This window comes from Bidens hawaiensis, unplaced genomic scaffold, assembly GCF_021521415.1.
Source record: "Bidens hawaiensis isolate Kalapana, Puna unplaced genomic scaffold, B.hawaiensis_p1.1 tig00006359_1, whole genome shotgun sequence".
NCBI lineage: Eukaryota > Viridiplantae > Streptophyta > Magnoliopsida > Asterales > Asteraceae > Bidens > Bidens hawaiensis.
This window is the reverse complement of record NW_027491424.1, coordinates 351491-367922: the sequence shown is the minus strand read 5'-3', so window position 1 is coordinate 367922 and position 16432 is coordinate 351491. Positions and strand designations below refer to the sequence as shown.

The 16432-nt window shown below is 32.4% G+C and overlaps 1 protein-coding gene across 1 annotated transcript; it reads right to left on the bottom strand.

The window, feature by feature from the left end:
• Nucleotides 1-14489: 14489 nt before the first annotated feature.
• On the bottom strand, nt 14490-14990 carry LOC143632056 (uncharacterized). Its single transcript, XM_077100650.1, has one exon. The coding sequence runs from the start codon at nt 14988-14990 to the stop codon at nt 14490-14492; it is 501 nt and encodes a 166-aa protein (XP_076956765.1).
• Between the last annotated feature and the right edge of the window lie 1442 nt (nt 14991-16432).

The window sequence follows — 16432 nt, the reverse complement described above, 5'->3', positions numbered from 1 at the left end:
AAGGAAAAGAATCATTTCCTTTCTTTTTCTTTTCATTTCATTTCCTTTTATTCACTTTCTTTCTTTCCATCTATTTCCTTCCAAATTGGAAACAAAACATTCCATTTTACCCTTACTTTTCCTTTCAATTCCTACCATTTCTTTCCTTTAATTAAACTTCGGAACACACATTTTCCTATTTCCTTCCTTTTCCATCCTTAAATAAAACTTAAGAACACAATAATATTTTCTTTCCTACCTTTTCCTTCCCTTTCCATCCTTAAATGATACTCAGGAACACAACGTTAAAGTTTCAACATGAAGTAATACTAAAAAATAAAATGATTTAAATTATGTTAATTTCCAAGATATATTTATAGAGATCCAAAGATATATTTCTTTCACAAAATTGACCACTTAAAAGGTCATTTTCAGACTTTTGGAATTTTCATAATTAAGGGCATAATTGTTTTTTCCCCCTGCTTTTGCACATATTTCAAAAATTGGAATCACCAATAATTTTTGTCGAAATATTATGATATAAAATGAACTTTACATATCCTTTTAAATAATTGTGAAAGTCGATTAATGCTGCTATTTTAGGGAAAAGTAATTTTACTCTCTTTTCCTCTCCCCCTCTCAAGTCTCAACGTCTCCTTTACTTATGTACTTACCCAATTAATACTCAATATCTTGTATTTAATCTTCACATGCTATTGTAGTTTGTTTTATTTATATATTTATAAAACTAAAATACTTGGATCATCCATAATGGTTTGTCTCACGTCTTCAAACACGTGCTTCTAAGTTCTAACTCTCTGTCCCCTCCTCTCCACCGTCTCATTTACTAATTCAGACTTTATATCTTAATTTTTCTAGTTTTCACTTGTCATTAAAATAGCAAACACACTAAAACATAAATTAGTTTAATATATTATTTTATATTTTAATATACTTATGACGTAATATGTTTTTTTTTAAATCGGCTTGATCCCTTGTTCGGAAATGCGGCCGGTACAATTACATGAGTAGGTTATGAAAACATTGGTAGCAAGTGATATGAAGTTTTGATCTCACTTTTCTAAGTGTTAAGATTGACAACGATAAAATCATAAATAACATGAAACTACGTATTGTTGACAAGCTTGGACTCTCCATCGCAGTTATAATTTTAAAAAAAGTAGCAAAATTTAAAAAGTTTATTTGAGATTAAAATCTAATGGAGGTAGATTTAAGTGAAAATATTGGCAAGACAACTAGCTTTTCTAGTTCACTCTTTCTCCATGTTTACTTTATATCATTACAATTATCAAATATCAATGATTCATAATCTTGTTATTACTTCTATGCTAATTCTCCTTTTTATATATAAGTTTTATAATATTTATTTAGTGTGTGTATTTTCAAGTGATAATTGAAATATATATCTTAAAACCCCTCCTTATTGCAATCTAAAGAAGCTAATACTTGCAATTTCTTTTTTTATAAATGTTAGATTTATACACACTTTACATTGTCTTGGATACAAATATTATACTATACTTAAGATGTGTTTCTGAGCTCACTTAACGAGAGAAAGGAAAACATTTCCATTCATTTCTTTTCTTTTCATTTTCCTTTCCTTTCATTCATTTTCCTTTCCTACCAACCAATTCCTTCCAAAATGAAAAGAAAAAATTTATACTACAAAAGCCTCCACTTTTCTTTCTTCCTTTAAATGAAACTCGGGAACACACATTTTATTTTTCCCTTTCTTAAACGAAACTCGGGAACACAACACTTCCTTTCTTTCCATCCATTTTCTTTCCTTTCATTCCTTAAGTTAAACTCGAAAACAACGTGCTAAATCAGAAGTATAATATTGCAAGAATTATAAGTTTCATATTTGTCTTCTTATATTTCTTTATACCACTTTTATATATTTTAAAGTGTATTATTTGTCTTCTTATATTTCTTTATACCACTTTTATATATTTTAAAGTGTATACTATGACATCAAGAAGAATGCATCTTCCCTAGTTTTTTTAGGCCTAGGTCCACTTCATAGGATGCTAAACTATCAATCAAATATATCCCATTAATGCCAAAAAGATATGATGACATGCCATTGATCTTGTGATTCAATGGCATGTGTTAATTGTTAAGGTTCGAAATCTAATTAAGGGGGTTTCTTTGTAGTGATGAGTTTCTTTTTTGATAGAGTATTTAGATGAATCAGACTTAAAGTATCAAAATCAGTATAAACAGTTGGCATCTCGTATTAGAAAAGTTAACTTATATATTCAGGGGTAGTGCTAAACTTGTTAAAAAGAATGATGACATGTTACATTTATATGGGAAATAGTATGGTATATATCTAATGGGTTAAGTTATTCCACAAAAGGAAACAAAAATGAGAATGATAAGAATGATTTCTAGCCACACCAAAAACCCTTAAAAAATTAAAAATAAATAAATAAGTAAGTAAATCTTAACTCAAAATATAATAAAAAAACGAAAAAAGTAAAAACACAAAAATGTTTCCATCGTCTTTCTCATTCTCATAAAAAAACACAATGGTAAGTGAAAAAATTCATTGTGTATTTTTGTTTATCATTGTGTTTTATGCTTATTTTCGTCATTATTTGTGTCTTTTTTCCTTGATATCGTGTCTTTTTTCTTTATATTGTGTTATATTACTCAACATTGTGTTATATTTTGTTCGGCATTGTGTTATATTTGCGATTTATTGTGTCTTTTTTTAGTTATAATTGTGTCTTTTGTTCATTTTCGTTATTGTGTCTTTTATCACACCATTGTGTCTTTTCGTCATTTTTTTAATGAAATTGATGGCAGAAACATTTTAGTTTTTTTATTTTTTTTCATTTTTTATTTATATTTTGAGTTATGTTTTTCTTTTAAGTTATTTTAAGAGTTTTGATGTTGTCAAAAATCCTTCTAACAAGTCACACTTATCATTTTTGTCTTTTTGTATTCTAAGTTTACCCAATATTTAATATTTTTAAGACTTTAAACAACCCAAGCAAAGGTAGACTGATCCAATAACTTCTGAATTTCAATTTAACACCAACCTCAGTGGATCCCAATATCCTAAAACTAAATTGAAATAGTAGAATCAGTTAAGAACACCATGGTTTAATTGCTATTTTTCTAAGAATCTATATTTATTAGTTGGATTATTATTATTATTATAAATAACTGAATTAGTCGAATTGAATCAAAATTAAAATCAAATTTTATGTATTTTGTTTTTTATTTGAGTCAAGTTATAACTGTCTTTATTAACTGAAATTACACTTATCTCCATATCCGGCAATTAACATATGGTTAACAGAATTAACCAGGCCATCTTTTTCAATAACTTGACTAACCAAACCATTTATAACTAGAGCGAGCGACTATGAAAACTCAAATACCCAATTAGCGGTTAAAAGTTTGGTTTCAACTCATAACCGAATCGAAAAGTCTCATACTCACCCATTATAAAAACATTCAAATCTGATTATTTTCATCTTAATTTCATCATGTCTTATATTCTTACCATTTTTAAACCGGTAACAAAATATCATATATCTAGTTTGATACCAACCCCTTATATTATCAATCAACTACACAAAGTCACAAATATTGCAGGCATAGTTTTCGCTTATTACATTAAAAATATACTATTTGTTTAACGTGATGGTGAACTCTCTCTTTCTCTCTCTCTCTCTCTCTCTCTATATATATATATATATGCCCCAAATACACTCCTTTCACTCACACAAAAACCTATATATATATATATATGTATGTATACCAAAACCCATCACACTACCACCATCCTCACTAAATTCCATCACTAGTGATGGGATGAGGTGGCACACCCTCATTGGGTCTTGCAAGTGATGGAAAAACAACCGCCCTCACCCCCTTAATAACAATCTGTCGGTGAAATTTGTAACTTAACTGAATACATAACACTAAGTCACTAAGATACTAAACTAAACATATTACTCCTATTAAAGTATAATATTATACTCAACAGTGATTTACTGATTTATACAGTTTAGACCCATTTAGTTCACTTTTTACATCCTAACAATTTTAGTTGATCTTATATGATATTGAGATAAACACAGGTTATATCAAGTTATCAACTATCCCAAGGACTAACAAGTGATTTGTCCATTTATTTTTGAACTTTTTTAGAAAGTGTAGTATGATCATATGAAATATTTTATTAAGTTAAAATTTTTAGTTTGTAAAATATAAAACTTTGAAAAATAGATACTTGAAAACAACTCAAAGGCCTTCTGAGTTTTGGTTATTTGAGAAAATGACTAGATTTAAGAGTGAAATTATATCATGTACTTCTTGATGACCTCTTTGGGTGCAACTGTTCTATCAATTTTGTTAATCTTTTCCTCTGTGTAATCCTTTTCATTAAATCTTTTATCCAAACTTAATTGTTCAGAAAGTTGGGTGAATATTCATATTTATAATAACTTAATAATCATAGCATACAAACAAAATCAATAACATCCCATACATGATGAACAATGCAACAACTTCCTTTTCCAACGAAACTATTGAACCCCTTAGGGTGCAAACGAGCCGAAACCCAGCCCAAGTCTCAAATAAAGCTCCTTTGGTTATCGAGCCTTTTATGGAAAACTCGTTTAGGGTCGCTGAGCCTTGTATACTTTTATGTTTTACCACTTTTGGACTTCTATGTATTAGTTTTACACGGCATAGCTGAGCTTAAGCTAAACTTTGGCTCATTTAAGGTACTAGAAGAGCTCGAGTCGAGCTTAAATTCGTTTAAGATTTTCTCAAAGTACATACAAATAATTGAAAACGTATATTAATTAACTAATAAATAATAAACGAGCTGAGTTCGAGCTTGAAAAAATAACTTACGTGCCGAGCTGGTGTTTTAGAAAAAGAGCACGAAAAGAGCCAAGCTCGAGCTCTTGTAACTCAAAATGAGCCCAACTCGAGGTCGAGCTCAGGCTAGGCTCTGCTCGTTTTACACTCCTAGAACCACTCACCCGTGAGTTCGTTTCAAGATGAATAGAATGGTTGATGATATATTCACAAACTAATAAAAATTACAGAACTGTGAATATTGAATATATTCCATTAAAATCTACAATGTTGCAAGAAAAGAAGAAAAAAAAAGAAAAAACAGCACATGCAGGATAACACAACCTTGTCGTTCAACACAATGAATATACAATCACTCTTGTCACAACCAACAAAACCAACACTTAATCTTGACTAATTTGGTTGGTTACACGGTCTAATCTTTTTATAACCAATTTGTCAACGCGTTTACTTGAACCACAAGATGATGTACCATCCACTTTCTTACTGTCCTCTTCAAGAATATTAAGCAAAGTGCCATTCTCTGCGTTTGATGAAACAAACAAAGCAGGATCATTACAGTTATTTAACCATAGCATTTGTCTAATACATGTTTAAGAAAACTTCATAAACCAACCCACGGAATGCTGAAAAGTGAAGAAATTTTTGCCCAACCAACATATTTAAAACGTTGAAAATATGTAAATCCTGTAACATCATAACGATCTTAAAAATAAAAAGAGATCGAACAAGAGTCGTTACCATTCAAGCAGTCATGTGGGAAGTACCACATGTTTGTAGTTATGCCCATGCCCATGCCCATGTTCTGATTTTGATCGCCACCATCTGCGTAATTAAGTCTCTGTTATTGTGTCCAAGGGCGGACCCACGCATCTGGTTTAATAGCAGCATCACACTTGCAGCCACTTATGAAAACTGCATGTTTTCTGAGTGTCCTTTCCTTATTCATCCATTCATTTTTTTCAACATTTACTTAAATAGCATCAAAATGATTTCTTGAAGTATGCATCAGATAAAAGTATTTCCCCTGAACTTACAAGCGTATTGAATAAAACGTTTGACAGCGGAGAATTATTCATTTTGTGTAGGATGAAGGCGGGTAGTGGATTTAGTCTCCATTAAAAAAAAAGTTCATTAGTGTTATATATCTTTCCCTTGAAAAAGTGCATATCGAGGATATCGGAATCGGAAGAGATATGATTCCATTTGGCTTGTTTACCGGCTAAAGAGAAAGATAATCTACTTGAAAAACCACGTGCAAGTACCACAAACACCCACCCGGACATTGACGGTGAAAAGACAAGAATACCCTTAAAGCTTCTTGGAATAACACTTGCAGGAAAGGGGAAACCACGGAAACGAAGTTCATTCCTTGTGACGGGATTCACAAGCCAGAAGTCACGGGTTTTCCTCCCGAAAAATATCAAGTAACCAAAAGTTAAACCTACATAAATCCTGCCTCCAGAATGGGGAATCACGGTTTTCAACTTTCGTCTTGTGTAGTCCTTCTTTGTCATTCACTCGATCAGAGAGAGATAAATGCATCGGTTGTTTTGACATCATAAACTCATTCCAGGTTGAGACCACAGCCGATCTCCATGACTTGCACACACCGCCTAAAGCAATAAAATCGAAACGTCCAATTCGCATCATAATATTCAGGAACAGATCATGGCCAAGGCTTGGCCATGGACCCATGGTATTGAACCATCGTTGTCAAGTTTTCTTGCCTTACTTCTTGTGGTCACCATTCCTACACTTGTAACAAAAATAAGTATAACTCGAGCTTCCTAGTGAATGCAAAATTCCAAATAATATGCAAAAAAAAGTAAACAGGAACAACCATATAAGAATGCTGCACTTCTCAAATCTAATTGAATCAAAAAGACATCAGGGCTATTTTGTAAAATTGTTTCACCCTTAAAAGTATCGACAAAGGGATCGGTGTTGATTTCTAACAACTCTTAAAAAGGCAATCTTGAAAAAAAATATATACCATTTTCAGTGAAAACAAGTGAACTACTAAATCTTTCATGTGAGATCCAAGTGTAAATGCGTTAATCGATGATTTAGATCATAACTCAATATGCAAACTATATTACAACTTCACTAAGAAAATTAACAGATCGTTACACACTGAATCAATCAAGTGTAAAAACTCAAATAGGGCAAAACAATTTCAAAAAGATCAGACTTCTACACAGAAATCCAACAAAAAATCAGATATTGGATCAATTAAAGTAGCTGAGTTATACCTGCAAAATTTGAAATCGCAACGGCACGGGGCTAAGAGTGGAGTTGAGGGAGGGGGTAGATTGCGACTAGCAAAAATATACAAGTGTGTAAAATGGGAAATGAGGGCTAAAGTAAGGGTTAGATTTGAATGAGGAATTACAATAATGCCCCTTAACCAAACAATTTGTGAATTTGCGTGGCTTTACATGTGATCATTGCACCTCCGCTACACAATTCATATTTCTCAAAAGATTGCATTTCAACCAAACATTAAAAAGGGTTCAAATTGTTGGAATAAACATTCGATAATCACACACAAACACATGATTTGTGGTGGACTACCTCGATGTCTTTTTACGCTCTATTTAACTGAAAATGTATGAATTACAAATAACTCTACTTATCTGCTATCTAATACTTGGTGTTCACAAGGCAATCCAACGTCACCTCAAACCCAAAATATCTCAGGATTCAAATTTAGATACTCAATTAAAACATACTTAATTAACTTAATTAATAAGAGACGAAAATACCCTTGATCGATCATAAGGTATAACTCTTCAAAATGCAATCTTTATATCTAAGATTTCCTTGTGATAACGAACTTTGAATAGAGAATATAATCAAGAATTGATAGGGTTAGAAACATAAGGAGAAAGAAAACTAGGAGATAGAGAAGATTTACTCAAATTCTGGATACCCTCCAGTAGGTTCGATTCATTCATTATATAAAAACTAGAGTTACAAGAAATATCCTTAAACAAACAGAAAACAACCTATATTGCCCCTATAGAATGCGAAGTACTTAAAAGCAAAATAAACTAAAAACGACACGTAACAAGAATCTAACGTGGATATAAGTAGAGCTGTAAACGAGCCAAGCCTGATTATGCTTTAGCTTGACTCGTTTTGACTTATGAGAGCTTAAGCTCAAGCTAGGGTTGTGAGTTTATTATTTATTAATCTATATACATTTGTAATTTTTTTTTTGTATTTTCAAAAACCCTTAAGCGAGCCAAAGCTCGGCTGTTTAGTAATTTTTTGTAATTATTAAGGCTAGACGAGCCTAAATGATATTCCTATACGAGACTCGGGCTCGATAACTAAACGAGCTTTATTTGAGGCTCGGGCTCGATAAGGCTTGGCTCGTTTCAAGCTTCTTATAAATCCAATCTCAAGTAGCTCACGAGCGACTCAGCTCGTTTGCGCCCCTGGATATATATAAGAGCTATGAAAGTAGAATAGCATGTTTATGTATGTTAAAAGTGGTTTATTCAATTGCCAAACTTTGTATTTGAAATGGTACTCAGGCATATCATATGGTATATATCATAACATCTCTTTAACAAATATATACATTGCAAGTGGAAAATCAAGATTAAGAAAATTAGTCAACACCATATGACAAGAAACGTACCTGGTGCATGATGGGATTCACCGCACGAAACAAACAGCACAAGCTCTCCATTGAGGTAAATGAATCCACAAAACCCAAACACACAATCTTTGAGGTTGCAAGCTCGGTTATTAATAGAGAAATTGATAAAACAACTTCAATAAACTATCATTGCATAACAAAAAAACTGTTTTATTGAAGTTAATGAAAACTTCAAAATGCAAACATCCGTCACTTATCATTTAGCGAATTGATCATTTTAAGCATTCTAAATCATTCGCTTAAAGATATGATATTTCTCAACAGACACATAAAAAAGTTCAAAGCAGTAAGTATTTAGGCGGTTCCCATTTCGCTTGCCTCTACGGGACTCGGTTTCACTTTCGTTTCCATAGCTTTAATATGCGTTCTATATTTTCAGAAACTTGCAGACATTTTTTAAGGCATATTTAACTTTTTGATGAACTATGGCCATTCACTATTGTGATTATCTAATTAGTATATTTAAGAAGTTTGGTGCCGCAATATAGTGTTAATATATTTTAGTATATTATGTAATAGTTTTGTGCATTTACTTAAAAATTTCATTTGGCTGAATGGTTGTAGAGTTGTGGTGTTTACTATAGAAATATGGGGCCGGTAGTTACCCTGGTTCTAGGGTTGGCATTGCAAAGTATACATATTGTGTTTTTCTTTTTCAAACTTTTTAGCATGTGTGTTATTACTTGTCATTCAACATTAGATAATGGTTGATGATGAAGCTTTTACAACTTCTAGGGCCATTATCTTTGCGATGAATTCATAGTTACGGCGAGTCATCACTTAAGCCACACAAATGAGTTACGGTCAGAATATGCTACTACAAATGGATCTGGTCGAAGACATTTTATGATTATCTTAACGCCCGAGATCGGATCGGCAATGATTGGGTTTTACCAAAGCTCGAGTCTTCTCGATCGACGCCTCGATTTTTATAACTTTTCTATTTTATTTTTGGTTTTAGTTCCGGTTCAATAACGCACGTACTCGAACCGACCGAATTCGCGTCGACTTAGCGACTCAACACTTGGGTTTTACCACCGTCCAGGTTTTACCGATCTGCTCCGACGCAACGCGCCGGACAAAACACTAGTTTAATAATAATAATAATAATAATCCATATTGTCACAAAGTTATATACTTGTTTGAATTAAGAGACTAACTATGATCCATATTATTATATAATAAACATGAAACTATTGACTGGGAAGAAGCATTAACAATATTCATAAATAAATTATAGTTCAGACAAACAAGAAATTGAAAAATAAAATTTATCATCAATACTCTATTATTTGTTCATAAGGCCACCCGTAGTGGGCTACAAATTTGGGGGTTTTGGTGCGACAAGGGGGCTACAACAAGTTGGTGATGATATTGTGTAAAAGGATTAGCCGGGTTTATAGCTCCTGGTTGCAGCTATACATTTTCATAATTTTCATCACAAGTTATAATGATATATGAAATATTTGTAGTCTGTAATTGAGGATGGTGGCAGTGTGGCACTAATGAACAAATCAAGTATGCTATATATTAATAATTGTAAATATTGAATGTGTTATCACTACAAAACTGTATAATAACAATAATAATGTATGATGATTTGTAGGTACTTGGTGAGTCAGGGTTGTATCAAACCATTGGGTGATCTTCTTGTATGTACTGATCGAAGGATTGTTACCGTGAGTTTAGAAGGACTCGAGAACATATTAAAAGTGGGCGAAGTAGAAAAGAATTTGGGTAATACTGGAGAAGTTAATTATTTTGCTCAATCGATAGACGATGCGGAAGGTTTAGAAAAGATTGAGAATTTACAGTCTTATGACAATAATGAAATATATGAAAAGGCTGTTAAGATTGAGACTTATTTGTTGGAAGAAGAAGAGCCTGTTGGTGATGGTGCACAAGCAGGCTTCAGCTTTGGTGGGCCCAGTTTAAATCAAGAATTTTAAGTAAAATGTTAGCTAGATTATTCGGGTATGTGCATGGGTTTTGCAGAAAGGTGTCGGGTGGGTCAAAGATGGAGTCTGATCAAGTGTAGTTGGGTCAGGTCAATAAACAAATGGGTTCACAGTTTGGGGTTGGGTGGGGCAATTTTTGTTATTTTTTTCGTTTCTTTATTTACCTCGAGTAGTTGAATGTTTTGGAACAATGTTTCGAGGGGGGATATTGTGTATGAAGTCGGGGCTTTTGTTTTTTGTACGAGTCATCAGTGTTTATTCATATGTTCTTTGGATCTATATTGGCCATATTGTAAAGGTGAAATTGATGTGTTTGTCTATGTGATGAAGTGTTAAAACTGGTATTGAAGGGCAAACATGTTAAAAGATCTTCACGTATTGTTTATTCCATAATGAAAGAATGTTTTAAGCGTTTGCTACAATCAATCATGCCATTTTGATGAAGATGTCGTCGAGAGCCAAGGTTACTTTTTGGTTTTATGATTTAATGCTTATTGTTTCAGTTCTGATCCATAGTTGTTTGTAAATTATTTTCAAATGAGTTATATATACAAAGAAGTATATTGTAAAGTAATGCAAAGCAAAGCCAAGCCGATAGTGGACAGTGAGATTGGTATTTTGACTTTAGTGTTGACTTTGTGATCAAATGAATTAAAATTAAGTGCTTATTCATCTTTGTACATCTAATGGTACAGTTTATGTGAGTACTGCATCACATACCACGTAGATTAAACCTAGAATTGACTCAAATTTTAGTTTATATAAGTGTAGTGGTTAGATTCAGGGCTAATCTTTGTACCTATAATTGATTCTTTTTAGTCGTTTTCACGATAATTAATAACTAACGTAATTGGAACATGTGTCGGGAGTTCAACTGATCTGGCACTGATTCCTATGTTGGTTGACACTACCATATCATCAGCTCCGTTTCGTAATTTCATGGACGCATTACCCATTCAACCCGGTCAGTAAAGTTTTCATATAAATTGGATTTTTTTAATGCAAACATTAGTTTTTTTTTGTAATGGCTATTAATAAAAGGCAAATTGGATTTTAATAATTTCACATTTTTATAGTTGACTGATAATAATTTCACCTTAGAATATAGTTTTCAGCGGTCCCACATTTCACATTAACTGTTTTTATTGGACATCCGTTAAAAAAAACTTAACTGAGTTATTTTTTTTTTCGAATTTTAAGATCATGTTTTATGGATTTTGATCGTGAGGAGGATACGAATAAAGTGATGTAAAACTTACCTCGAAACGGTACTCCAAACAGCCTAACAAATAAGCGTTTGCGTATGTTGAATCAATTGATCATGTTCTACCATAAAATTTCCCTAAAAACGCATCACCCAATGTGATCCACTACCTCCTAATCAACTGGTTGTAATTAGATAAGTTAGCATGTTCAAGGTCAATTTTAGTTGTGGATATGTTAGAACACCTTATATCTTGATGTTAAAGATTTTATATTTCATCCTAAGTTACATTACGTGTCAAAATGACACTCAACGTAAATATTATAATTTTACTATTTGATTTTGCACAATTTTTTATTTTTATTTTATGAAATAACCTTTCTTGATGCTTCTTAGAGCATTCTCATTTCATCATCTATCTCTAAATCCAAATTTAAACTAAAATCATTATATTTTCTCTCTCATGTTCAATTAAATAATATTTATTTTTTACCTTTATCATTACATTTATCTCTATTTCACTCACTACTACCCTCAAAATATATTAAAAAAATTATAGGGTGCTATATGAACTTTTCAAATATACCAAAAAATCACAACTATTCTCTCTTATTCACTCAGAACACCCTAAACCATTTCTTAAATTATAAAAACCTCTCTCACATAATTTGATGGATGAATTGAGAATGCTCTTAGGTAAGGGTTTTTATGGGTAAAGGATGGAATTATGAATTTTCACATACACATTTCAACGCTTACTCGCCTGTAGATTTATTTACAAGGACAGGCCACTTTATGTAATAACACCGTTAATTATAAAAATTTAATTATGCTATTGATATTATTTAGTTTTTTTAAAGATTTTTTAATTTCAAATCCTAATACTAATTTCTATCATATTTCAACTATAAATACATCTTACTCTCCAACAGGAATCAAAATTAAAAAAAAATAATAATAATTAAATTAAGGATAACACAAACAATACATATTTCGTTGTTGTGCATGCGAACTGCATCAACGACCGGAATTGTTGATATGGAAAGGAATGAGCGAAACATGTCTGCAGCTGTTTGTTCGTTAAAGGAAGATGTTGCAAAAAGATAGGCGGTTCTCATCTGAAATGAAGAGTAAAATGTGAGCAATTAGAAAAGTAACTTGTGGAGAAAAAAGAAAGTCAAACTTCAGATGAATTAAAAGTCAAACAAGTACACTTTTTTAGTAAGATTTTGATGTTTAAATGATCAGTTACAACCATTCTTCATATTTATGTTCATGTTCGTTTGTTTAAAACTGTAAGGCCCATTCTAGTATTAGTCTTTCGTATTTGTATTCGGTTTCGTTTATGTTGTTAGTTTATTTACTTATGTATGTTTGGCCCAATGCCTTATGTATTTGGAGCCCATTGGGTCGATTATAATGAATGAGTGTATGGGAATACACATATATATATAGTGTGTGTATCACATACACCAACTAACCTTTTGCCACAATATTGTTCTAACCTAACCCTCTCTCCCTTCTCTAACTTTCAGCCACTCTTACACCACCACAAGATCCGAGATCTTGGTCCTAGCTAGTTGTTCCGCCAACTAGTTGAGAGGTTGATCCAAGACAACTAGTACTTAGTTCGTTTGTTGTTTGATCCGGTCACGGGACCTACAATAGGAATTAGAGCTTTCGGGCTCTACTAGTTGTAGATCTTAGGTCACAACCTTGAATTTTGGTCTTGTGTTTGAAAAGACGTATTTTCAAGAAAATAAGTGGGTTTGGGTTCTTGTGTTCTTCAAAAGGTTCAAGAAAATAAGTTTGTTTAAGTTCAAGAAGTTCAATAATGTTAAAATTTTATGGAAAAGTGTGTTTATGTGATGTGTAAATCTTCAAAGTTGGTGTTTGAAATAGTGGATGTGTTGGGTTAAGTGAAAATCTCGAAAGATTTACTACAAAAGTTGTGATGTACATGTATATGGGTTTGTTTGAAAAAGGTGACACGAAAGTGAGTTGGTGACTTTCCAAAACAGGATTCGAATACAATCATTCCATTCGAATACAATACCATTCGAATACCCTAGCATTCGAATAACAAGTCCTGATTCGCATACAAGTTTAATTCGAGTACAAGCTCAATTCAAATCGCATACAAGTTCAGTTTTTAGTCCATCTATGCTCAAGGCATTTGTATTCTAATCAAGTCCATTCGAATCTTATTCTATTTGAATCACACTTAATTTGAATACAAGTATTCCCCATCCGAATACCACTTCAATACGAATAAGAGAGTATTAGAATACAAGTTTGTTATTCAACGTACATTCTATTCGAATAATCAAAGGTATTCGAATAGAACATTCTATTCTAATGCAACCAATTCTATTCGAATAATCAGAGGTAATCAAAGGACATTATATTTGAATACAATATCATATTCGAATACAATTGTATTAGAATATAATATCATATTCCAATTTTGTTGATTTGAATACGTTATTAAAGCAAACTACATTTGATCCTCTATTCGAATGCAATTATATTAGAATACATTGGACTTGTGTTTTAAGTAGATTCTGTTCAAATTGTTAAGCAATGGCAAATCCCATTCCTAACACTAGTCCTTGTACTATTCTTTTACACAATTACAGAAATGGTCCCCGTACCCTTTACAGTTGTAACAATACTCCCCTGTATAAGAAAAATTTTGTCCTCAAGATTGAAAATTGGGAAATATGAGCTGCAAATATTCCAAATCTTCCAATGTAGCCTTGGTAATTGGTTATTCTCCCAATGAACTAAAACCTTAACGCCTGCTTTAGAACCTTTTTTTAACAAATTGATGGTCCAAAATAGCTCTTGGTTGCACAACTAACCTTGGTGTAATAGGTAATGGAGTAACAGTAGGAGGAGGGCCCATTGCAGCTTTCAGTAAGGAAACATGGAATGTGTGATGGATGTGGGCAGAGTTTGGAAAATCCAGTTTATAAGCTACATGTACCATTCTTTCTAAAACTAAGTAAGGCCCAAAATACTTATGACCCAACTTTTTGTTCCTGTGATCTTTAATAGAGTTATGCACATACGACTGAAGCTTGACATAAACCCAATCACATACCTTGATATCTCTTTCAGATCTATGTTTGTCTGCAATCTGTTTCATTATGTTCTTGGCCTTAGCCAAATTGGTTTTTAAAGCAGGCAACTTAATTTCTCTTTGTTTAAACCATTCTTCAATAGAGTGAATTTTAGTATTGTTTGGAATGTAAGGCATGTGTAGAGGTGCAGGAATACCATAGAGTGCCTCAAAAGGAGACATCCCAATTGCTGAGTGGAAGGTAGTATTGTACCACCATTCCGCCAATGTTAACCACTTTGGTCATTGCATAGGGTCATCCATGACCATGCAACGCAAATACGATTAAAGACATGATCTGTTTGACCATCAGTTTGTGGATGGTAAGCTGATGAAAATGCCAACTGAATTCCTTGCAGCTTCATAAAGTCTCTCCAAAAATGGCTAAGAAAAATGGGATCCCTATCTGAAACTATAGTGTTTGGGCACCCGTGAAGCTTAAACACATTATAAAAAGGGGCATTTACATATATCCCCTCCTTAATTTCCCTTATTACATATATCCCCAATGCTAAACATTTTATTACATATTTCCCCTCCCTAACCCACATATATTACATATCTCCCCATTTCATTAAAATTAACTAACTAAATGACCATTTTACCCTTAATGAATTATATTATATATATCCGTTTTTTAATTGCAACTAAATTACATATGAAGTATGAACAGACAAAAAGAATGAACGAACTGACTAGGCATGAAAAATTAGGAAGAGTATATACACCAGTTTCGTGAAAGTATAATAAGATGAATTAGGATCCGCAGAAGCCATATATACACTAGTTCATGAACAAATACATATACATATTATAATAAGATAAAATAGGGTTTACATCAACCATATCTCCTAAAGGTTAACTTAACAAACGGAAATTCGACAGAAGAATGAGCCGAAGTTGTTGCTGCCAGAAGCTGCTTCAATCGAATGCCAGAGGAGCCCACCGTTGCTGCTGGAAGCCCACGAAGGAAAGGTTGTTTGTTCTGTACTGATAATGGAGCGACATTTGGGATAGGGTATTTTAAATTAAAAAGGGTAAAAGGGTAATTGAATATTATAAGGGGAAATATGTAATTTTAATTTTAATATTGGGGAAATATGTAATTAAGAGGCTTAAGGAGGGGATATATATAAAAATCCCTTATAAAAAAACTTGAGCAATGGTAGTAGAAGTATATGGATGTGAGAGTTCCATAAAATGTGCATATTAAGTGAACCTATAAAGCACTACTAAAATGGATTCTTTACCATAAGCTTTAGAAAGCCCAGAGAGAAAGTCCATAGAGATATCGGTGAAGACTAAGTTAGGTGTAGGAAGGGGATGCAAACTAAAATAGCTCCCTTTAAACGAGAGAATATCTTTTTGAAACTTTTTCTGATTTTCTTAAAGAGAGTATAAAATGTTTTTGGCAAATCAAGCGACTCATTTTTGTTTTTCTTAAAACAAACTAAAAATCTTTTTTGTGAGTTAAACTTAACTCAATATCTCATTCTAAATTCTGACATATTTGAAAATTATTTACAAATTTACATACAAAAATATATAATCAGTTATTTTAATCAGATTTTATCTTGCCGAGCAATTCGACCAGAAATTCGAATCATGCATGATCGATGTCTTTA

Coding starts and splice junctions, on each gene's coding strand:
- LOC143632056 (XM_077100650.1), bottom strand. CDS start 14,990: ATGTCTCCTTTTGAGGCACTCTATGGTATTCCTGCACCTCTACACATG.